The sequence below is a fragment of the Schistocerca americana genome, chromosome 7 (genome assembly GCF_021461395.2).
Source record: "Schistocerca americana isolate TAMUIC-IGC-003095 chromosome 7, iqSchAmer2.1, whole genome shotgun sequence".
Lineage (NCBI taxonomy): Eukaryota > Metazoa > Arthropoda > Insecta > Orthoptera > Acrididae > Schistocerca > Schistocerca americana.
In genome coordinates this window covers 387,990,831-388,016,285 of record NC_060125.1, presented here as the reverse complement: position 1 = coordinate 388,016,285, position 25,455 = coordinate 387,990,831, and the positions used below count along the sequence as shown (strand labels likewise).

The window sequence follows — 25,455 nt, the reverse complement described above, 5'->3', positions numbered from 1 at the left end:
TGTGGTCTACTCCCAGGGCCTTGTTTCGACTTCAGTTTTTGAGTACTTTGTCAAATTCTTCACGCAGTATCATTTCTGCGTCTCATCTTTCTCTACGTCCTCTTCCATTTGCGTAATATTGCCTTCAAGTACATTTCCATTGTATAGACTCTTTATATACTCCTTTCACCTTCCTGCTTTTCCTTCTTAGCTTAGGACTGGTTTTCCACCTGAGTTCTTGATATTATTACAGGTGATTCTCTTTTCTCTAAAGGTCTGTTTAGTTTTCCTGTAGGCAGTATATATGTTACCCTAGTGATATATGCTTCTGCATCCTTGCATTTGTCCTCTAGCCGTTCCTACTCATCCATTTCGCACTGTGTCGTTTCCACTTTTTAGACGTTTGTGTTCTCTTTCGCCTGATTCACTTACTGCGTATTTATATTTCATCCTTTCATCGATTAAAATCAATATCTCTTGTGTTACCCAAGGATTTCTACTAGGTCTCCTCTTTTTACCTACTTGATCCTTTTCTGTCTTCAATATTTCATTTCTCAACGCTACCCATTTTTCATCTACTGTTTTCCTTTCCCCTGTTTTTGTCAATCGTGACCTAATGCTCCCTCTGAAACCCTCTACAATCTCTGTTTCTTTCAGATTATACAGGTCCCATCTCCTTAAATTGATACCTTCTTGCAGTTTCATCAGTTTTAATCTCCAGTTCATAACCAATAAATTATAGTCAGAGTCCACATCCGCGTCTAGAAATGTCTTAGTATTTAAATATGCTTCTTAAATCTCTGTCTAACCATGATATAATCAATCTGAAATCGTCCTGTGTCTGCAGGTCTCTTCCACGTATACAACCTTCTCTCATCTGCGGAGCTAGTTGGCATATAAACTTGCACTACTTTGGTGGGTGTGGGCTTCGTATCTGTCTTCGCTATAGTAATGTGTTCACTATACTGTTCATAGTAGCTTATTCGCGTTCCTATTGTTTTTCTCATTATTAAACCTACCCCTGTATTAACCCTCTTTTATTTTGTATTTATAACCCTGTATTCACCTGGTGAAAAGTCCTGTTTCTCCTGCAACCGACCTTCACTAATTCCCACTATATCTAACTTTAACCTATCCATCTTCCTTTTTAAATTTTCTAACCCACCTGCTCGATTAAGGGATGTGACATTTCACCCTCCGATCCGTAGAAAGCCAGTTTTGTTTCCCCTGTTGACGACGTCCGTCTGAGTAGTCCCCGCCCGGAGATCCGAATGGGGGACTGTTTTACCTCCGGAATATTTTACCCGAGAGGATGCCATCATCATTTAACTGTACAGTAGAGCTGCGGGCCCTCAAGAAAAATTACGGCTGTAGTTTACCCTTGCTTTCAGCCGATCGCAGTGCCAGCACAGCATGGCCGTTTTGGTTGATGTTACAAGGTCACATCAGTCAATCAACAATTTAATAACAGTGCGAAACTCGGCGTTCTCCAATTTTGATGGCAGTCGACACACAAATCAGTTCAGCCGGCTGTCAAAAACGAACTGTGCGTTGTAAATTTTTGAAGTTTTTTATACGATCCTTGGAATAAATAAGCTTACCAACTACGAAGATACAACAAAAGTGTTCCATTCTTTCACGGAAATTTACCAAACTCTTCAAATCACTATAGTATTATTATTTGTTGGATAGAAAGTATTGTAAATATAAAAGAGTTTATTTATTGCTATAGGTTACAGCACTTTATTTACAGAACTTAAAGCTAAGGACTAGAAACTTGGTGCGTATGACTTGTGGTTCAGTGTCTTCCGCTCTACCGCGGCGTCAGGCGGACGTAGACACCGTTGACTGGCCTCAGCACCAGCTCGCCCACCACCCTCAGGTCCTCCAGTTTCTCCACCGTCTCTATACGGAAATTGCGTAAGATGTATGACAGCACTGTCTTCTCTTCCAGAATGGCGAACCTCTGACCTGCAAAAATCCCATAATCATTGGCCAAAATGGTACTCATTGATATTACTTAACCTTACTTTTAAAAAATTGAGCGTTTGGTATGTGTAATTTAGGGGTACCAGATAGCACAAGAGTCTGTTCACTACCGTTGAAACCAACATGTTTTGTATGAATGTGAAACGCACACCGTGAGAGATTTTGAGAAAATGAAACTGGAAACTCTAGTATCTGTGGTGCAGAAGGACGTTAAAAGTTAGGAGAAACTGCGCGTGAAAAATGACCAGCAATTTGACAAAAATACGTCTGCTCTATAGAAAAGTGCATTTCATGCCAATTACAAAAAATGTATAGTTTATAAACATTTTCATTTCCCGGTTGTTCGTATAGTTAGTTTGAACGTAAAGTTGCTCAGGTTCCACGTCCGTATGTCATTTTAAAATGCACCAGAATCCTTGATGCCTTCTTCTTTTCATTACTTTTTCAGGTTTTAAATATGGGTCGTAACACAGTCGTATTCTAGAAGACTCTGACTATCGGAACCCAAGTATACGCGTATCTAGAAACCTGTGACGTATTTGGAATCAAAGATCTTATGACAAATTTGTTTACTTCTTGTTTTAGGCATATGAAACACAGTGAATGGGTTTTCTGTGGTAGAAATGCCGAATAGAGAAATTTCACCCCGAACGGATGTTTCGAGCCAACCAGCTCAAAGCAGCAACGAATAACGCTCATCATTTGGTTCAACAGCCACCAACAGAAATTCGGTGTACAGGCATACAATACATTCGCAAGCATTCCTTGCTGTTATGGAGTCTATTAAGCCTAACTAAAACCGCTCCATAGGGAAGTGGATACTGGAAACTCTGTTACTGATCAGCTGAGAGTAACCGAAGCCGAGAGAGCTGCAGAAGCTATTACCAAGGGAACTAGGATAAATGAACGAAAGAAGAGAAAGAGTATGGAGGAAAAAGAAACAGGTGACGAACAGGAACATGCAACTTGAATGTTCTAAAACAGCATAGTGCTAAGCTAAGAAATTTGTAGATCCTCTTTTCCGATTTACCGGAAACCTGAACTTTTATCATTCAGGCACACATTCCTCTTAAATGAATGAAGTTAAATTCACCAAACTTGTGAAATAGTGTTCTGTTTTTTAGCCTTTTGTAATTTGTTTGTCAACACCATAATATAATACACATGTAAACGATTTTCTCAAAAATACTTTGCCTAATATCGGTAATTATTTTTACAAACTTGAGCTACTTGTGCGTTTTATATCAGTATTACTGTGAGGGGGTAGGGAATTTTAAAAAAGCCGTCGGTTCAGGGACGAAGCCCCTTAAGTGCCGAAATGAAGAGGAAGTATGAAGAAAGGTGAGAGAGACGGTCAACAAAGCATGTCGCCGGAAAATATTCTCCTGAGGAAGCCTCCTAGTGCAGCTTTGTAGTTACAGAAGGGATCTGTTACACAGAATACGAGCCCAAGGACTGGGAGATTTGTGTTTCCACGAAATATGGAAACTTGCAGATTCAAACAATGTAATAATCTGAAAAGCTTCTAGACAGAACTTTTCTTTTTTTTCAGAAGGAACTGACCAACACGTAATTCAAACGCCTAAATGAAGGCTCTGAACAGGTCAATCAGACAAATCATATGCCTTTAGGATATATTGTCGAGCAACAACGTAGGGGACACTTCGCTACCAAACCTAACTTGAAGCAGTTTACTGCGATTGCGTTGACTTTCCCGGCGTAATAATTCTTAATAGTCTCCTCGGGTTTGCTACCGGATGCTAGTATCCAGTAGCTAAGCCGAGGAAACTACCAGGAACCATTTCAATGTCTGCCTGAAGGTCGGTCAAGGCACTGGTTCTTCGATGGGCAACGTAGCTATTACTATTCTAGCCTTGCCTAGTTAGGCTGCAATACGTGCCAACACAACAAGCTCCTGGAGCAGATGCCGTTCTATTTACATAGTATGAAAACCATAATTTGTTCAGAGCCGGACATATCGCCAACTTGTGGTGAAATACATTAATGCCTTCATCATAACCATCATCTCCTTCCAAGAGTTAGGTATTATAGTCTTCTGTTCCATCCACCTCTTAAGACGTTCGTCTTGTTATCGCTTTATGATCGGCCGTTACTTTCTTTGGCAATCCAATTTCTGTCATTCTATCAACATGATCCTTCAACTTATTTCTATTTTCTGTTATCTTGTCAGTAACCGAAACGATTTTTAAATCTAATCTTATTGTTTCATTCTTCATCTTAACCTTTTTATTACAATTCCTTACATATCTTGTGAGCATCACTCCTACTGTCTATAAGCGTGATTGTTCTGTTTTCGTTACTGTTCATGATTTGGAACCATATGCAAGAGTACGTATAGCCGTATTTTTATAGAGAAGACAGCTTGAAATTTATTAACCTTATTCTAAATGTCTTTGTCATCGTTGAAGTCAGTATCACATCCTAGATAACTGTAGTGTTCTAACATTTTCTCATTTTCGATCCGACTGGATTCTTCCCTGTGAAAGCCATTGTCATTGTATTATTTACAGATATAGTGAAATAGTGTTTTGGTTAAATGTATATATTGTTCTTTGTAAGAACAATCAGCCTTCAGGAAAACCTATGCAATGATAAAATATTTATGATAAGGAAACCATTGGAAACTGTTGAAAAACATAGGTAATTTGACCAGAGACACAGTTAAAGTTTACTGTCTACAGGAAACCTTTGATAGAGCAGAAAGGCCCTAATTGTGAAAAAAATTAGAATAAGTTAATTTACCAGAGTACAAGTCACCCTGCCAAAGTTCTGGTTGTCTGAAAGCAATAGTAACAACTACTAAAGTTACACATTGACAAGTTTCACAAGGGTGCACATATTATTGTTTTATCTCCAATTTTAGTGTATTATGGAAAGATGTGTTGGATGATGCACTCAAGAGTAAAGTGACCCTATGATTAATTTTACTAGAAAAGCAGTGTTTTAGTCTCAAATTAGTTATGGTGTATCATGGTAAGGTGTCGCTTATTTTGGATTCAAAATATGTAAGTCATTGTTTAGTGTGTACTTTCCATCAGTTTCGCCGCGGTAAACGTAGATATATTTTATAAGTATGAAATAGTTGTATTTTACTTTAATTACATCCTTCCAATTGATGTACCTAATACTATTATTGATCAAAAATGTCACATTTAGGTACTGTGTTAGTGATCCATAAATATCATTGATGTAAGTTAGCCTTTTAAGGTGGAAAACATAATAAATCCATCACTAAATAAATAAGTTTCTAAAGTTTCGTAAAGGAGTGCACTACATACGTAGATGCCCAACATAGGACTAATTATTACAATGTATAACGTATCTCGTATTTGGGGAAGACGTCGGGGACTTGAGCTAAGACAGCCTGCAAAGACCTCGTCACACAAAGAAACAGCAGAAAATATGGATTAAAATCTGCAGAGATGAAGAGATTAGCTAACACATTTAAGATTGTATATAACATGATGTAATATAAATGTTTCAAAATGAGGTATCGTAGAGAAATTATTGTTATCTTCATCACTGATGTTACAAGTTTGTGGCAGATTACAAACTATAGCTCTTAAGATACGCATCAGACACTGTGTCAATAAACAAGCAAACAAGAAATTTGCCACTACTACGTCTACTAACTACTTTCTCAGTCTCATGACGTAACGTAGTGGAATTAAAGCTTTATCATGTCAATTTTTTTCAGTACATGGAGTTGCTTTGTAACAGTATGTAATCAGAGACTGCCAGAATATTTTAATAGAGCCTCTTTGTGGTGCAGAATGTAGCAACTGCTTACCTATGCAGTTGCGAAGTCCGGCGCTGAAGGGCACGTAGGCGTAAGGGTGCCTTCCCTGGGCGTTCTCTGGCAGGAAGTTGTCAGGGTTGAAGCGCTCCGGGTTCGGCCAGTGTTCAGGATCGCGGTGGACTTTGCGGATGTGCAAAAGTATCGTTGTTCCCTTCGGAATGTGGTAACCACCTGGCAGATGGACAAATCAAACATGAGGCTTATCATCACCATACATCACCATGTTGAAATTAAACCGCTGTGCGATAAAAAAAATTGAGATGGTCGAAGAATTCAAATATCTTGGAGACTGGATCAGCTGGAATGCCCTCGAGAAAAAGTTAATGGAGTCCAGAATAAGTAAAAATGAATGACGTTCCAGCTCACCCAAAACACATATAACAAAAAGTCCCTGTCATGGAACGTAAAAATACGCATTACAATAATGCCAAAAACTACACTGAAATTTTTACACCGGAAGGATACACAGAAAAAATGCTCTGTACAAATTAATGCTGCTAAGGCGCACTGCAGTATTCAATTTACTCATTTCTGCTGCACGAAGAACCGCTTATGAAAGCGGTTTGTGGAGTGCTAGTGCATGAATCGGCGAATAAGCAGATCCAGCCGTGACAAGCGAACGCAGCGCCATGTAGAGCGAAGTCAAAAGTGCAGACGAACGAATTTTAAGCACTTTATCAATGCCAAAAATGTCCCAAATCATCGATTTTTTGAATAACTAGCATTTCATATAGTCAATTAAACAATGAAATTGTTGTAGATTAATTGTTGCTCAAGCGACTAGCAGAGGAAAAAAACAAGGCAATTTTTGATGTTACAGGCATCTCCCACCAATGGGAACTTGAAATTGTTGACATTAAATATTTTATAACAATTTCTGTAGCACAGTTATTATGATAATTTTTGAATAATTTTTCATTTTACTAACAATGAAACAGCTCAATGATTATTATATCCAGTTGTTACAAACATACAAGGTGTCTGTTAGATCAGTAAATAAACATTTTACTTACATCAAGCACAATTGACAAAAGAAAAAATTTATGCTTACAGATACTTCAGTCATTCCTAGGTTCAGTTAGGCAAGATTGGAATTGAGTAAGAAATGGTCATAGCGTTGTTCGGCGTATTGTGCTGCATGGCAGGTGTACTGGATGAAATTCGTAAAATATGGAGATGCAAACATACGATGAAGAAATGATTGAAGTTAACTGTCTGATAACTTTCTGAATAATGCTCCTCATTACTGAATTTTTTCATTCTATTTTTTTAAATATATAATTTATGCGGGGATGAACCACGCTATTACTTCCAGATGGTATCAGAATTTCTTTTCGTCGTCTTCCTAAAGATAGGGGTGTCATTATGTCAGGCCAACAAAAGCAATGAATTATTTTCTGTAAATGGTAAGGTAATAATAATAAAAAAAGTTTACTGAGTAATAATTTGGCAGCATGCAGGTAGTCATTCTACACAGATTTTGGCGGAAAGGATGTGTATCAATAAATAAATGAACGAGTAAGCCCAGCCATTCTCCGGAAGCTATTGGTTTGCGGAATAATTAAATACGTCACAAGAAAGTCTCCGTTATAAATAATCAACATGCCTCAGAGAATGTAATCGTAATGAAACGGTACTTACGAAACCCTTTCATGTAACAAGCTGGTACAAGGTTTCAACTTCATGGTCGGCATTGTTTACTTCTGTTGTAATAGCAGACAGTGGAGACTTGCAAACTGGAATACCAGTAGGCAAGTGGATTATTTGAGAAATAACATAGAACGTTAAGGCATATTCATAACAAATTATATTCTGTGAATGTTAACGACATTCTTCCTGAACGTACGTACTGCAAGTGGTACGCTCATTGGTGAAAGAGTCGACAGATGAAATATTAAACAAAGTGTTTTACATACCTACTTCTACTTCCTGGGTAACCTTTCGGCCTACGAAAGGCACGCTGGGATAGAGCCTGAGCGATTCCTTGATCACCATCTCCAGATACTTCAAGTTGTTGAGGTCCTGCATCGATGGATTCCGCCGGGCATCCCCTCCGAAGACATCGTTTAGCTCTGCGTAGACCTTCTCCTGCAATCATTATTGTAGTTGTTCAGATCAGATAGTGAGAGAAGTAAGTAACGATTACGCAAAAGCGAACAGTTGCTGTAATATGCAGTATTCATCCGTGGTTATGTCGTAAGCTCCTCCGCAAGGTACTATATAGCCTGTAGTATGAATTATTAATGGTTTTTCCTACAATTAAGGAATACGTTTCCCTCAAACGTGTTACATTTTATTTATAAAGTTTCTGGTTTGATCACTTTGAAGGTGTGGGTACATAATACATTGACGGCAAAAAAATCCCAGCAGCAAGAAATAATTAACGTAGATTACAGACATTTCAGGGATTCCTTTCTCTAGGTAATGTGTTTAATTGATTGACATCCTGGGTTACTGGAAGCGCGAGCTAAGTCATTGTAAGTCTGAAATGCTGGTACAAGAATAACTGGTGTAACGACCAAAATGTTGAATGCAAGCCTGCAAGCGTGGATGAGTTTTGTTGTACAGGTGGCCGAGGTCAGTTCGTGGGATGGAGTTCCAAATGTTCAAATTTGAATGAAATCTTATGGAACTTAACTGCTAGGGTCATCAATCCGTAAGGTTACACACTACTTAACCTAAATTATTCTAAGGACTAATACACACACCCATGCCCGAGGGAGGACTCGAAGCTCCGCCGGGACCAGCCGGATGGAGTTTCATGCTTGTTGCATTTCGTCCGTCAAGACAGGAATGGTTAATGCTGATTCTGGATGGCGCTGGATTTGTCTTCTCATTATGTTCCTCACATGCTGTGTTGGAGACAGATCTAGTGATCGAGTAGACCAATGCAACACGACAACAATCTGCAGAGCATATTGGGATACAATAGCGGTATGTGAGTGAGCGTTATCCTGTTGGGAAACACTCCCTGGAATTCTGTTCATGAAGGCAGCACAGCAGATTGAATCAGCAGGCTGACGTACAAATTTGCGGTCAGGGTTTGTAGGATAACCACGAGAGGGCTTCTGCTGTTATACGACATCGCACCCCAGTTCATAACTTCAAGTGCACGTCCAGTGTGACTAGGACGCCGAATGCTTGCACATGCTCACCTGGCCTCTTACTAACAAACACATGGCCATCACTGCCAGCGCGGGAGAACCAGATTTCATCAAAAAACACAGCAGACCTCCACTACTCCCTCTAATGAGCTCTTGCTAGACTCCACTAAAGTTGGAAATGGTAGTTGTTTGGGATCAGTGAAATGCATGTTACAGGGCGTCTGACTTGGAGCTGCCCTTGAAATAACCGATTTGTAACAGTATCAGCTGTGTCGGAACCGCGCGACCGCTACGGACGCAGGTTCGAGTCCTGCTTCGGGAAAGGATGTGTGTGATGTCCTTAGGTTAGTTAGGTTTAAGTAGTTCTACGTTCTAGGGGACTGATGACCTCAGATGTTAAGTGGCATAGTGCTCAGAGCCATTTGAACCATTTGAATCAGTTGTGTCACTGTGGTTCCAACCAGTGCTCGAATCCCTGTTGCAGAGGCAGTACGATGCGCCACAGCCATTCACCTCTCGGTAGCGCCACGTGGCTGCCCGGAACCCGGTCTTCTCGTGACCGTGCCCTCCCGCAACCACCGCTGCCAACAGTCACGTACACGGCAACTAACGCTTACGACCATTACAAGGTGTAAACCTGATTTACATCCTGTAAACATAAGTAACGCCACTCTTGTGCGACTGTTGCTAAATTTGAATATATATTATTTTTCAGATGTAAAAACAAGCCTACCAACTTTCGTTTGTGTCACTAAACTCTTTCTTCATGTTGGGATCTTTTTACCGTGTTCTGGTGTTTTAGATGAAAAGCAGTGCTTCCTTATAAAATATGCGTACATTTCACTTATGGCATTCTTGGCTCTTTTTTACCTATTCTGAAAGCCACTGCTTTTTCCTTCTTTTTTATCCTAGAATCGAAAAAACGTCGCAATTTTTCGCGTTTTTTAAGCTCCTTGTTTCTCACCCAGTGTTTATGTTACCTTCACTTCGTCTCACTTTTTAATACTTCACAAGAGAAAGACTCCTTTAGTTTCACTTGTTCCGCACTCACCACAATATTTATTTTTATTTGTTTGTTCTCTTTGTAGGTTGACAACTTGTGAATGTGATAAAATGAACCTGAATAAACCACAAACACCAACGTCAGGCTATTAGTAGTGTAACGTAGATTAGTGTCCGGAGACGCTCTCTGGGGATGGATCCTGTGACTACGGACACCCATACTCCTATTTATTGGCCTTTGGAATTAACTATTTAGCCAGAGGACTGAGTAGCTACACATTTGATATACAGTGTGATATATGCAGCGTAGACATTGGAAATTAATTCCAGGTAAATTTCATGGTACACTTTGTACGTTGACGCATTCAGTGCAGTCCATTTACCACAACTTCTTACTCTGTAGCCTTTATGTCTGACTTATAAATGTGATATCCGCTTCTTGCAGAAACTGAGCAGTACTGACATAGTCTGTTGTGGTCAGCTGTCGAAACAGGTCCGTCACAGATGAAGGTTTGGAAATTAAGGCTCTGATCAAGGCCTTAAGAAACTTGTGCCGGTACCTATCATAGCGTGAACACCCTAGTGTTACATGGTTGAGGTCTGTAATCTCAGTTGTGTGGACTTTGCAATTTGGAGATGGCTGAACTTTTATCTTATAAAGATGTGAAGGGTAACAGCTGTGACACAACCGGATGCACATATGGTAATAGTTTGACGTCTGGGTAGCTTTATTTGAAAGAACCATGTTTTTCGCGAAATATTCTGCATTTTTGCGACATAACATCTTCCTTTGGACTGTTGTGAGTTCTCACACGTCTGTGAATGTGCTAATATATGTAACGCTACTAATCACGTAAATAGGTTGTTTAAGAGCCGAGAAATCGGTCGCGAATAAATTATCAGTTAACATCGGTGTGTATCTGTTGACAGAGGGAGAGAGAGAGAGTCAGAGAGAGAGACAGAGAGAGAGAAGAGAAAGAAACAAAGAGATTAGATTGTGGCAAAAGGGGGATAGAGAGAAAAGTGTGTGAGTGCGTATGTGTATGTGTTTGGGTAGGTGTGGGCGACTGCAGAGCAATGAGGATGTCTTAGATGTCCAGCATAGATGTGAGCGATGGCAGTGGGACAACAGTTTTAGGTTCGATTGTAGAAGGTCGGAAGGTGATTATGGGAAAGAAACTACGAGAAGATAGTAGAGGTGAGAGGGAGGAGAGGGATGGCGTTGGTGATGGTGGGTGGATGACACTTATAGAGGTTTGAGCATATGGCTAAATTTTATGTTGTATTAATCGGTCTATTAGTTTAAAAAGTACATGGTTAGCTAGGTAGGTCTCATCGTTTATGAGTTGTTTCTTTTCTGTTACAATTGAGTGAATTTTTTGGTAGCACTTTGTTGGGCGACAAGCTTTTTGTTTGTTGTGTATCCTTGTGTTTCTGGTTGTAATTTTATGTTGGTAATGGTGAATGTGTGATTTGTCCTCTACTTCCATTCTCTTACATGTTCTTTGTAACTTATGTCAAATTTTCTCCTAATTTGACCTATACATTTCCCATCACACATTACATTTCAGTTGGTGTAGTCGTGATTTATGGTACAGACCTGATTTTCTGCTGATTTTGGAAGGAATTTTAAAAATGAATCCCACTTTTTATGAGCTATATTCACGCTTTTGGTATTTGAAAATATTTCATATCATGTTGTTGTATTTGTATACTACCTTCTGTTTTCGTTTTCATTCTAACTGAAGTATAATATAAAATACAGGTATATGATTACATCTCTACATATGTCACCCACTGACTGTCGCTCCAACCCTCCCACTCAGTTCCCTTTCACCACTACCATCTTCTTCCAGTTGCCCTCCCTATAATCATTTTCCCACACGCAAATTCGAACTACTACCCTCGCTTCCCACTTCACTCACATCTCTGATGAACTTATAAGACATATTCACTAATTTACGCTCACAAACACAATTTCCCCTCTCCCCCGCGCACACACACACACACACACACACACACACACACATCCACACACACACACACACACACACACGCACACACACACACACACACACACACACACACACACACACACACACACACACACATGATTATGACAAAAATCATTATACCCACTTCTCTGCTGAACATCTCAGACATACTCACTATTTTGCACTCATCACACTTCCACTCCCTCGCCGCCCTCACAAACAAGTCTTTTCTCTCTACTGCCCCACCACGCAGTTTAATCTTTCCCTCTATTTCTCTTCTCTCTCCACGCGCGCATAAACACAAACACACACATAGAAGACTATGATGAAAAAACAGCGTCATTCACAGGTTAGTAGCACTCACAACATACACGGAAAACAAATGAATAAACATGAACACTGAGCTGAGTGTGAAACACGTGGAAGTTTTACAAAACTGAGGTGAAATGGAAATAACACCAAAGCATCGTCAGCAAAAGTGGTTTCAAAAAATGCGTAAAACTGCCGGGGGTTAGTGTGTAACTGAGTTTTGTTTCGACTTCACCCTCCGCTAAAAAAGAAGGAAAAAGCAGTAGTTTGCAGAATATGTGAACAAGAGGCATGAGCACCGTAAGCACGCTAAACACAAATTTTATGCGGAAATTAAGTTTTTAATACAAAAATACAAAAATGTACCAACATATTATTTGTCCGTATTTGAAGAATGACTGCAGAAGATGCTTTATTAGTAAAAACGAAACGCATCTGGTGTAAAATACCATTTTATTGAAATATGGTTCAAATGGCTCTGAGCAGTATGGGACTTAACATCTATGGTCATCAGTCCACTAGAACTTATAACTACTTAAACCTAACTAACCTAAGGACGTCACACAACACCCAGTCATCACGAGGCAGAGAAAATCCCTGACCCCGCCGGGAATCGAACCCGGGAACCCGGGCGCGGGAAGCGAGAACGCTACCGCACGACCACTAGCTGCGGACGACTGAGGTATGCTTAAGACGGGAAAACAATTAATAGTTGATTATATCAACTGTTGCGGAACATGGACATGGAAGCGAACATGTAATCTATCACATTTTGGGAAGAGTGTTAATGTCCACAGGTACAACACCTGGCGTAAAAATGAAATTCAGTATCCATAACTAAGTTCTCAGTGACTAAGGATGGAGTTTAATACTTATCTTCAATCATTTGCCAAATAAAATAAACTTTACGAGGGGTAGCAAACAAAATTTTGAATCATATCTTAATTAATTTTTTCGGAATAGTTCCTTTGGTTCAACAGATAAATATTTTGTTAGGCAATGGAAGCATCTTTAGTGCAACAGAAAATAGTTTTCCATTTTTAACATGAGTTAAGAAGAGGACTTATATATTGGTTGTTATTAATTATTCAAGAATCGTGCTGCTCAGTAACACAAAAAAGTCATATATTAGTGGTCTGTAAGAAGTCACATTTCTGATAACTTCGACAGAAACTATTCACGTATCTATGACACCTACTAAAAAGGGAAGTACATTACTAAGGAAATGTACTCATGTATTTTCCATTTCACCACTAATTTGCTCACCTGAACATCTGGATGATGGCCCAGCAGAAAAAGCGTCCAAGCCATTCCAACCGACGTAGTGTCATGGCCCTGGAAAACAAAAACACTGTGTTACAGTCGGCGGCTCCACGTCATTCATGAGGTAAAACTGTAATAATTGTCTATGTAACGATAAATCAGACGTGAAAATGTTTTCAACCGCATACGAATGAAAACCACATGATCAATTAAAACAGACACCTCATCCTCTCGGAAACGACTAAGCTTACTCCTGGAGGAAATACAATCGATATTCATTGACCCCCATGTATGACCCCACAACGTTATAAAGAGCCAAATTGGTTTTAGCTATGGATATTTTTCTTTTTGTGTGTTTTTAGAACTTTACTCATTTATATCCTGCAAGAGAGCCCACTCCTTCTTTTTTTTTTTTTTTCGAGGATAAAGTGGAGGTCCAAAGCATTCTAACCGCAGGTTTTGGACGCTCTATTTTAGTACCAGCCTTCCCGTTCATAGGGCAAAGATTAAATGCCAGTGTGACATTAGTAAATAACAGCCTTTTCATCGAGCAAAGGTAAATGCAGAAATATAAAGATTAAGTTTAGCTGCAGATGAAGAATGGCTGTTATTTATATTTCTTGTGTACCGCCGAATAATACGAGATGATAACTGCACCTCAGTCTTCTGGGCAATGAAGTTGTGCTTGGAACTCGACACGTATGAACTGTTTCTCGTTAAACAACGCGAGAAATAATGTATTAGATTACCATGGCTAAATACGTAACATGATAATCAATATTTTCTTGATTTCATGTCCGTATCGCTTAGATATACGGCTGGCAACACTTAAGAGTCCTCACTTAAACGTTATCATTAAATACGCCCCGCAGACCAAAGGAAAAGTATGAACTTAGTTTAGTTTGAGCTATTGTATCTTTACAGATCCAGCGAGTGAACATTGTGCCTGAACTGTGGTGGACGACCTGCTTAACTAAGGGTCTACGGGTAACTGAGAGATTAACGATAGTGATATGAGAATCTAATTAATATCTCATTGAGTTCAATAGTGTTCAAGATATTTAAACAATGCTTCTTATGTAACTCAGTCGTATCAGACAAAATGAAACAAGAATGCCGAAACCAGGGTCAACGTGAATTTCGAATTAAGTTTCATTACATATAATACCGTCTATATCTGGTGAACGTTTTAGGCAGTCCTGTACGTTACAGACAAAGAAAAGGATAATCTTCCTCTCAGCGATGGCCACCGTTAGATTTCAGAAAAAATTATTCTCTTAAGTTCATTTGGTATTGGTAGAAACAAGTATTCTTCGCTGACCTCAAACATGAACGTGTCGACTTCCTCTTGTATCGCCTCATCAGTGAGTTTCTGTGATACCTCAGAAGCTTCCAGCAGCATGTCCAGAAACGCCACTCGCCGCTTCCTCCCTGTAAAAAATGATATAATTCGTCGGAGAACTTCACGTAATTTCGCTTATAAGACACCAACGGAAGTCGACTTACCAAATTCGTCAATACTGTCTGATGTTGTCTTCTGCTTATTTGATTGCCTCGACAATCTCCTTTCATTAATTACCTGAAAATGAGAGAAAAAGTTATTTAGCAATTTATTGTGAAACAATGGACGTTTATGGGCGCAGGAAATTGAAAAATAACCTATGACTCTAAAACTCCATGTAACTCATTGGAAAAATAAATCTTTCTTAAGTAATTCTCTTTGAGCCTGTACGAGATGTATGATGGACAAAGCAAAAGTGAAGCACAATCTACCTCGAGTACCGGTGCTCTAACTTTACTCGTCAGTGTTTCGCGCAAAGAATGCAGCCCCTCAACCGTTTAAGTTCATTGAACATTTCCGTTGGGCTTCCTTCCGGCCTATACTGACGGTCGTGTTACGATCCTGTAAGAGTGCTCTGAATTCATCCGATGTCTTCTGTGATTCCTGGCCGAATTAAATCCCAAAGACTTTATCGACACTCCGCAATATCTCGCAGTAGTGTCTTGCATGCTGTTAACTTTACGGATGTACCGCAACATTCACGAATACAAGTGTTCTATTCACTTTCCCTGCGGCTAATATAATTCTTCGTTCCAAAATATGTAGCTTACAAATATTACTCCTACTGTTCTAGAAACGACGAAACTTTCTTTCTTTATTTTACATGCATCAGAACGGAAAATTAGGTCCAAACACTGGTAGACACCACGACACCAAAGGTTCTGAAATTCAGAGACTAGGATGAGAATTTTTGTGCTCCGGTCAGTTTGCTTCTCTCAGTTTATGTGGTGAACACTCTGAGGAAATGAGATGTGGAAGGTTTTAACTTTAGAGAACGAATTCCATGTAAGACGTACCAAATGAAAGGAATATTTAGTTAGAATGATACCGGTGTGAAAGAGAAACGTTGCTCTTTCTGCGGAGCTGTGACCATAACTTAGTGACAGCGCGGCTTATAATTTTGTAAGTAGAGCATTATTTTACTCTATAATGTATCACTGAAAATATATGAGCGTAGGTTGCCTAGACATTAGTGCGTCACCACTCGCCAGTCACACAGCAGATGATATTTCGTACTGAGCTGCAACACGATTGCGTGACATACTAAAATCTATATTTCAAGCTCAGTTCGACCTGTTGCTCTGCAGGGTTTGAGCAATTTTTGCTACTCACACATGACTTTTGTTATCATTATAAACACAGTCCACGGTTTCTTGCGTTCTTGAAACACGTCGCATTCATTCAGCTTGCTGTATGCATTCTGAGTATTTACGTTAAGCTGTACATTCGGACATGCTCTTCTTACTTGTGGCGTTTTAGTATGAAAGTACCTTTTTAGTGAACCCTTGTAGGATTTCCACATTCTTAAAGAACTGTTTTCCCGTAGCAGTCTTCTTGTAGATAAAATCGCTGTGTAGCCACGGCGACAGACCTCGCTTGATAGTCATCTCACTGGTACTGAAAAGAAGTAAAATTTCCCTCTTTTAAAACTATGATCAGTTTATGGTTGCTCCGGTAAATCTTTCTGATACTACTGGCATATCTAGAATCAGCTCATTTAAGGATTTGCTTATTCTTATAAATGAAGTTTCCGGGTACTGAATCTTGACGTGTGATTAGATGCAAGTTACGTACAAGTTCCATCTCTTTCCGACTTACAAGGTGCATAGGGTGCTAAGACGAAAGTATAAATTAATTCATAGACGCAAGCAAAAAGCTGCGAAAGCTTACCTGTAGACGGCAGACACGTACGCAGACTGAGAGCCTCTCTGGGCGTCTACAGAAGTTCCCATCGCCGATTCTAGAAAAAAAAGACAAATCAGCTGTACAGGTAACATTACCACTCCAAGAACTTAAAAAAAATTGGGAACAGCTGAATGGGTAGCTTATAGTGGCAGTCGTTATAGAGAGTGTCCGGGCTAGAGGTATACAAAAACATTTGATAATATTTATTTCGGGTGGAGCCATAGTAATCGTAAATTTTTTGAATGATGCTTCCGCCATTTGGCTATAATAATTTTTATTTTATTGTTATACCATCGTTAGAAATTGTCTGGTATTACTCGATCATTTGGCTTGTCTCATACGTTGCCAGTTTAATGAATAACCTACCGATTTAACCACTGAATTTTTAGATACTATTATCAGAGTGACCGAACAATTGTTGTTTTATACTTGAGAAAATACTTTATACTGTGCATTTATTTTCTTATAGAATTTTACCAATTTCTTAACCGCATTCAAATTGCAGTGCAGATGTTGACGAAGAACTTACTCAACCTATTTCACAATGCATGTTATGGATGAGAGTACACTAATTTGATTAGTACTTCAATAAGTTTTATAACATGGACTCTACAGAAGTTTTATTTATTCGTCAGATAGAATGGATTTGAGTCCAATAATCTCGTGAATTTTGGTTCCCATCTTTTGGGGACCCACTTCTTCAGGCTACCCCTTCCCCCTCTGTTCCCTGTCCCTCCCTTCCAGTGTCACATCTATCTGGTTTGAATTACTTCTCACTTTCTGTTGACTCCACAGCTGCATCCATGTTCTTCCCCCTTCCCACCATTCAGTCACCACTGTGTTGTGGTTTTCTTGGTGGACTGTGCTGCTAAGAGGGACATTTGGGAGTGTTTGCGTACTGCTGTTGCTGTTTGCAACGATACATATTACTACTCGCCTATGCAGCGCATCCCGATTTACACAATTAACTGTGTTATAAGGTAGAAATTCCATGTTTGTTACAAATATATCATGACACGACTCTTGACGATGTTTACATGTGAACTCTAATAGTGGACCTCCATGTAAACACTGTTAAGTACCCATAAATACAGAGATAACGTAACCATGACACGAAATAAAAAGTTCAGCTGCCTTGTTCCCTAGCACACCACATGTCACATTGGGCACACTGCGATGTCTCTCTGACGATCTCTGGAAAATCACTTCATCTATGCCCATGTCACTTATTTTCCACAAAGAATACTGTGGCGCATACCTGTTTACTGGTTAGCAGTTCATATAACAGCTACGCTTTAGGGTCCAGAAATGAAGGTCTGCAATGCATTCAGGCATTTTAGACTTGTTCTCACTTTTATTAATTACAGATCGGGCCTATGACCAGGTACGCTTTATCTACAAGAACTTGTAATTCATATCTGTCTGACGTATTTCGAAATATAAATGAGATAAATAATCACGGTATTTTTATAGTATTTTTCATGGTTACCCTGTTTCTTGTTTATGTGATTTATACTTCTATTGTTTTTGTACTTGCCTAAGACTGAAATCGGGATCGTATAATAATAAAATAAAAATTATTAGAGTCAAATGGCAGCAGCATCATTAAAAAACTTCTGCCTATATTTCAGTATCTGTTGAGGTTTGTAACCATATTTCTCTAACATTGCACGCAGAACCTCAAACATTTTTACGCATGTATGTACACTTCAGCGTGGGCACCGTCTGGAGCTCGACAGGTATCGAAACGGTACTCCATTTCGAGCACATGTTCATAAGCATGAGGGTGTTATGGCCTCTACTGCATCGTAGATCCGTTGTCTCTGGTCTGCCAGATATCGAACTGTTTCCTCAATAAGCTCTCACGCACCGAAATCCAGTGGAGTCAGATCGGAAGACAGAGGGGACCAGGAAATAGGATCCCCCTTTTCTGCCCCAGCACCGGAAACGTCTCATGGAGCGATATGGTGACATCACCATAATAATGGGTCGGGGGGTGGGGGGGGGGGGGGTGGCACCATACTACTTGGAAATGACTCGGGAGGCATCTGTGGATCTGCATAGTTCACTGACATGTCGAGATAATTGTGCCCTCTGATTCGTGCGCATACGCCATACTACTCAGTGATGTACATGAAACGGCGAGGAACACGTCTTGAAGAGTCTCCCTACCAACAGTGTATTTACCCAACAACATAAAATATTCATTTCTTTCGTTATAAGGAGTTGTTTGTATATACCTCTATCGCCGGCCGGGGTGGCGCTACAGTCTGGAACCGTGCTACGGTCGCAGGTTCGAATCCTGCCTCGGGCATGGATGTGTATGTTGTCCTTAGGTTAGTTAGGTTTAAGTAGTTCTAAGTTCTAGGGGATTGATGACCTCAAAAGTTGAGACCCATTGTGCTCAGAGCCATTTGAACCATTTTTTATAACTCTATCCCGGACACCTTTTACCTGAAAATATTCTCATCCACGTTATGCCGCATCGGTGGTAAAGAAATCAAACATATACAGGCGAGAAAAAGTGTTACTAAAAGATCTGTAAATATGGACGTAAATTGTTACTTCAATTAGAATTGAAGGTTGCTTTATGTATAGTTTTGAACAAAAGGATAACGATTAACTTCGAGAGGTTATAGACAGCGCCTTCAGAAACAATTTGGGAATAGGAACCAATGGCCGACAACGTCATCCGACAACTCCACATGGCGTCGAAGATACAGAGGCCAACGCTTGCCGCTATTCCACCATTTCGTTAGGAAAATTGCGTTTGTCCACTGGCGGACTGCAAGAGGAATTTTACAATGAGACCGATAGTATTCAGGACCTAAGACAACTTAGAAAGCGTTCGTGCCCGCCGCAGCAATGCTGTAAAGACCACTTGCTGCAGTTGTTACGTCAACATTGTGTTTCACGTTTACTGCATAAGGACAGTCTAGAGGCACGTACTGCATCCTATAACTATCGACACCGGATAACACATGACGTACAGTTTGAACCTCGAGACAGCTCGCTACAGCCCATCTAAGTTTGTCGATATCCGCACAACGTCAGCGTTTAGGGACACTGAGCGTAGAGGAAAGGTGGAACGTTAATCTCCGCTGCTCTGGCCAGAGACTGTTATTCGGCACTGACAGAACGCTGGCACTGAAGGAACGCTGTGTTTTTCTCAGCCAATGACTACATTTTGATGATACGTGGGGTCAGCACACCGCTCTCCGGGCCGTTGTCGGTTTTTCAGTTGGAGCCGCTACTTCTCGATCAGGTAACTCCTCACGCCTTTCGAGTCTTCCTATCAAGGGAAAAGCCCTGGCAGTGCCGGTAACTGAACACTCTCGTACGGGAGGGAGGGGGGGGGGGGACTAGTTGAAACGTACCTATGGTTATATCTCGTAAAGCCGGTCGTCCCGTTCAGCACATTTGCTCGATGGGTTTTCTGTGAGAACTCTCTGAGGAAGTCAGTCCTTTGGCAGTGTGCTGACAAATTGCTCCAGACAGTCGTGTATGAAAAACACATGCTCCATCTCCAACATACAAGTACAAAAAGGTTGTTCTCAGTTTCAATTTAAGACTGTCTTGCGATACTTGTACTCTCGATCTGTATCTCTAAACAGCAGGAGCACTTCAAACTAAGGACTCGATCGGTTTTCACGAGGTGTCCCACTCGACTCTTTTAAATAAATCATCCATGTGGCAAGTGATTCTACTCGCCTTAAGTTCTGAGGGAAAATCGAATCTCCCTCTGCAATTTACAGTCAGTTGTTACTAAATAGTGATGTTAGTATAGTTGTTACGAAGATTACGATTATATTCAGGTCAGTCTTCTACGAACTACTGGGACCTTTCGCCTGACTGAAAGCGGTTGTCTAAAACATGTCACTTCCCGATTTCTGGTGTAAAAATAAAGTGAGACACAATACACTTATTGAGTCGTTTACGGAAAATATCCATTGCCTAAATCTGTAAGTCCAAACAGCTGTTTGAAGATCTCACAACGAGAATTTCACTCCATTGAAATCATCATCAAACGAGCCAACTCCGTTAGTAGCGTTGAAGGGAACGATTCTTTGATCTGTTGCAGCTGAAATTACTATCTACAGAACCACTTCTTTATGCCCCTCCCGTTTCACACTGTTTTACACAGCACACACACACACACACACACACACACACACACACACACTCATATATATATATATATATATATATATATATATATATATATATATATATATATATATATATATATATATATATGAGGGCTGTCCAGAAAGTAAGTTACGATTGATCGCGAAATGAAAATCACAGTGAAAATCAGAAGTGTTTCATTTGTAACAGTTAGCTACACCTTTCAGCTACTTCTCTACGTAGTCACCGTTCTGACTTGTTGTACCAACTTTCCAATACCCTCATCACAGAAGGCAGCCGCCAGTGCTTTCCGCCAATTCTCTACGCTGGGCTAAAATTCGTTGTCTGTGCCAAAATGTTGTCTTCATAGCCAGCGGTTCGTGTGAGCAGAGATGAAACTCAGTGGGAGACAATTACGGGATGTATTGTGGATAACCAAACATTTCCAATGAAACGATGCAGGAACATCTTCATTGCCCCTGCAGAATGAGACTGAGAATTGTCTTGAAGAAGAAACCGCACGACAGTTATGTAATGTTGGTTGCATAGCTTCAGGGGAAAATTCTCACCAGGCCCTCGTACTTGGCGGGAGAAACTATTTTCTATAACATCTTTACGCGCTTACCAAGAGCCCAGGAATGAAAAGAGCGACATAATTCTACCTAGAGTCATACTAGAGACACTGCCCAACACATCTTTGCAAAGCTTTATCGGATTTTCATAGTCGTTTACATTTCGCGACCGATCGAGAATAACTCAGGAAGTATGATAGGAGCTAAAAAGTTTTGGGGGGACAAGAGTTGCATGGGGCAACGGGGGCTGTAAAATGACGTTGGTTTTTCGTTGCTAGGTGGAGTCGCTTCAGAGATCCGAAGGTCATCCTTGTTTTTTTTTTTTTTTTAATGAGATGCTATAGTTTGAAACTTATTTTCAGATAGCGGTTACCGAGACGAATCCAGTGATGTGTAACTTGGGGTTCTTGAAGGTCAACGTCCATTTACAGAAGGTGTTCGAAGTGATGAGCATTGGTATCAATGCAGTGCTTCATCTTCTTATCATGGATTTAGTGGTATTCCTTACCACATCGGCCCTTAGCGAAGAACATGCTCTCACAATTCTCTCTCAAATATCTACAGGTGTAGTTGGAACGTCTTTATAAACAATGACTTTTACGAATCCCTACAAGAAAAAATCTAGAGGCGTCAGGTCCGGCGAACGAACCGCCCACGATACATCTCCTCCGTGTCCAATCGAGCGTTTTGGGAATTGCCTCTGCAACTCATTTCTAGTAATCAGCGAAAAATGTGCCGTACACCCACAGTGTTGATACCACATTCTGTTCCTTGTTCCTAAAGGTATTTCTTCCAACAAGAGACCTAATGTTTCTTGTAGGAATGTGGTGTACTTCGCACCATTAAGATTTCCTTCGATGAATCAGGGGCCTATAGTTCTCTCCTCTAAAATCCGACACCATACGTTCACCGACCACGGTTTTTTGTGTGCAGCTTGCCGCACCTAACATGGATTTTCAGTTGCTTAGTAATGCATGTTATGCAAATTAACGTTTCCATGGTTAGCGAGTGTAGCCTCGTGAGTAAATAAGATCAAATTAATAAGTTGAGCCCATCGGCAGAATTCAGTGCGACGCATACAATCCGTATCAGTTTATTCTTGGTGGAGACTGATGTGGTAAGGATGATATTTATGGCGATGGAGAACACGAACAACACTTATCTGTCTCATGACAGATTCCCTTGCGATTTGAAGCGAACTAACACAAGAATCTCGAACCACCGTGGCATGAATACCAATTTCCGTTTCCTCGTTACTAACTTTCCTTTGCCGGATGTGTTTCTGATGCGTTAAAGATCCAGTTGTTCTTAATTTATCATGCACATATTATAATGTACGATGAGTAGGGCGAGTAAGTTGAGGATATCTTTCAGCGTATAAGTCTCTAGCTCTAACCGAATTTCGTTGGAATTCTCCGTAAATGTGAAGCAAATCGAATTGTTCTTCGAAGGAATACATCAGTCACATTCGCTTGATTCGGCGATACTAGTCTTACCGTTCATATTAGTGCTGTATTGCGAAACCGTCGAATGGTGTTTACATGTCAATGCCACATTACATGAATATACCGCATTCGGCGAATATTTACTATTTGCACTATATACGAGAGAGAATTGTCAGAGTAAGTGCTTCGATAAGTGCCGAACTGATAAGGAATATCACCCAATCCATGATAAGAACTGTATTGATACCAATGGTCGTTCACTTCGAACACCTTCTGAAAATGGACGTTCATGCCACCTTTTTGACCTTCGTTGACCTTCAAACAGCTTACTGTTACACATCAGGGGATTCGTCTCGATAGCTGCTATCAAAAAATAAGTACCAAACTATAGCTTCCCACATAAGAAAACAAAGTTAACCTTCGTATCTCTGACGCCACCCCATATAGCAGCAAAAAGCAAACGTCATAATATGGGCCCCATTGTCCCATGCAACATTTGTCCCTGGAAACTTTTCAGCTTCTATCTTATTTTCGGAGTTATTCTAGGTGGCAATAGTTAGTGACTCGCCCTATATATATTAATTTTTGTCTAGGACAAAGGACTACATTGTCCCAGAAATAAAGTAAAATAATTGTGATCCCACAGTCTGACCAAGATTTTCGGTAAGTTCCCCTTGGTCACCAGGCGAATGCTGGAACTGGAAATAGCCTCCCGCATATTCCCAATTGAGATTTTCTCTGTTCTCTTCCACCCTTATGTGATATTTGGCTGAAAATAGGTTCTAAAACAGATTCCCCCCCCCCCCCCCTGCTCTCGTGACTTGCGATTGAAAGAAGTAAAAAAAAATGTTTGAGCTGCAGGCTGACAATTATTATTATTATTAATATTATATATTTGAGTTTAAACAATTATTTTGAGTATTTTAGGGTACATGATTTAGCCATATCTAATATGTATCACTAATGTCATATTCTTGCTATCGGTTTATTGTGGAACGTGCACAGTCTTTCAACGGATCATAACTTACCACAGATAATATCCAGAGCACATCGGGTGATATATGGATAGATATCGAATGGTTTTCCATCAGCTTTGGTCGTCAGTATGTCGATCAGTATTTCCGACTTCTCTGCGAAGACATCAATGAAGTTGTCTAGAATTTTGAAATGGAAAGCTGGCGTGATCATCTTCCGCCGAGAATGCCATTTTGCTCCTGCCACACAACAGTAAATTCGTTAGTTCTGGTACAGCCAACACTGCTACATACAAGTACAACCAAACAACAGGAACATTGGTAAAGTTCGTGAATGACATTGAGTATTGGTCATCAACGAGTCTATTTAAGTAGTAGTAATTATGTTAATTAAAATTGTGATGATCAGCTTTAGCAAACTGAAAATAACTTTAGAAAAACAAACTGATTATTGTGACTTTTATTTAAAGTGCTTTACCCGATGTTTGGTAATTATGATCTAGTGCAAGACAGTTTGATAATAACATTGTGTGACTACTAAAATTTATTTGCGTCTGAACAACCTCCCGTCATTTCTACTCCTCAGCCGATTGCTGCAACTAAATTAGACATTTATTAAACTCTCACGAACCTATAGAATATCGTGTCGCCTCAATTATTGAAGGGAACTACTCAGAATCAAAGATGTAGAATTGATTTAAATCATGAAAAACAACGAAGAAGGGATGAGAAAGGAATTGTCACGGTGGCTCATAGATTCACGAAAATCTGTTCCGTACGTTATAACGAATGCTCCAAAACATGTGACTGACTGAAGAGATTTCAGAAGATTCTAAGTACACATTAACTGATTGTCTACATTAGGCAGGTGCTGGAAGTGACGTCGAATACAACAAAGAGGTCTCAGCTTTGCAATTATTTACAAGAAACTTTCAAAGGACTACTTAGCAGACTATAGAAACGTGTAGATGACAGGAATAGGGAGTATTAAGGGGAATTTTGAAACTAAAAGTCCTATTAGGAGCACATCCTAATTGTTAAGCTCACAATCCAAGACATAATACTAAAGTTCTTCTTCCACGCTTAAGTGTCTGTGGGCTTCAAAAAGGCATGGACTCTATTGACATTACTTCTGAACTTTTAAAACTGTAATAGTTTGCTGTGAGTAATCATACAATTACTGATAGACAAAAATTTAAGTTTTTTTGAAGTACTGAGGTCCTAACGGATGTTAATCAAGTACATGATCATTCACCATCTTATTCGATTATGTCCTTCAGAAAGTAATCCAATAGGTTGCAGGAGAACTAAGAAATAGCGAACGGAATAACGAAATGGAACTAGGCTAAAACAGTAGATTATTAGTATTCGGTATTCGGGATTAGTTGACATCCTTGCAACATAGTCTGGAGGTACAGCTGTGGAACGTCAGGGTTCCAAAAATAACTGCAGAAAGATAAAAAAAAACAGATCTTCAGGTGTCATACACAAAGACTGAACATATGACACCAATTATCCAGGCTGCAAAAAATGGATAATATAAATATGAAAACACAAAAATAATGCCCCTGAAGCAGAAATTGTACAGTAGAGTTAATTATCTTCTTTTTAGCATTCTTCTATCCTTTA

At 39.9% G+C, this 25,455-nt stretch overlaps 1 protein-coding gene across 1 annotated transcript in view; it reads right to left on the bottom strand.

Moving 5' to 3' along the window:
* Nucleotides 1-1,792: 1,792 nt before the first annotated feature.
* LOC124622959 (cytochrome P450 4C1-like) overlaps nucleotides 1,793-25,455 on the bottom strand; it is a 39,394-nt gene continuing 15,731 nt past the window's right edge. The window contains exons 4-12 of the mRNA XM_047148750.1: nucleotides 23,881-24,066; nucleotides 16,693-16,762; nucleotides 16,293-16,419; nucleotides 14,967-15,039; nucleotides 14,782-14,891; nucleotides 13,464-13,532; nucleotides 7,705-7,876; nucleotides 5,780-5,959; nucleotides 1,793-1,950 (exon numbers count right to left, since the gene is read on the bottom strand). Coding sequence (XP_047004706.1) covers nucleotides 1,793-1,950; nucleotides 5,780-5,959; nucleotides 7,705-7,876; nucleotides 13,464-13,532; nucleotides 14,782-14,891; nucleotides 14,967-15,039; nucleotides 16,293-16,419; nucleotides 16,693-16,762; nucleotides 23,881-24,066 — 1,145 coding nt within the window. The remainder of the gene's footprint in view (nucleotides 1,951-5,779; nucleotides 5,960-7,704; nucleotides 7,877-13,463; nucleotides 13,533-14,781; nucleotides 14,892-14,966; nucleotides 15,040-16,292; nucleotides 16,420-16,692; nucleotides 16,763-23,880; nucleotides 24,067-25,455) is intronic.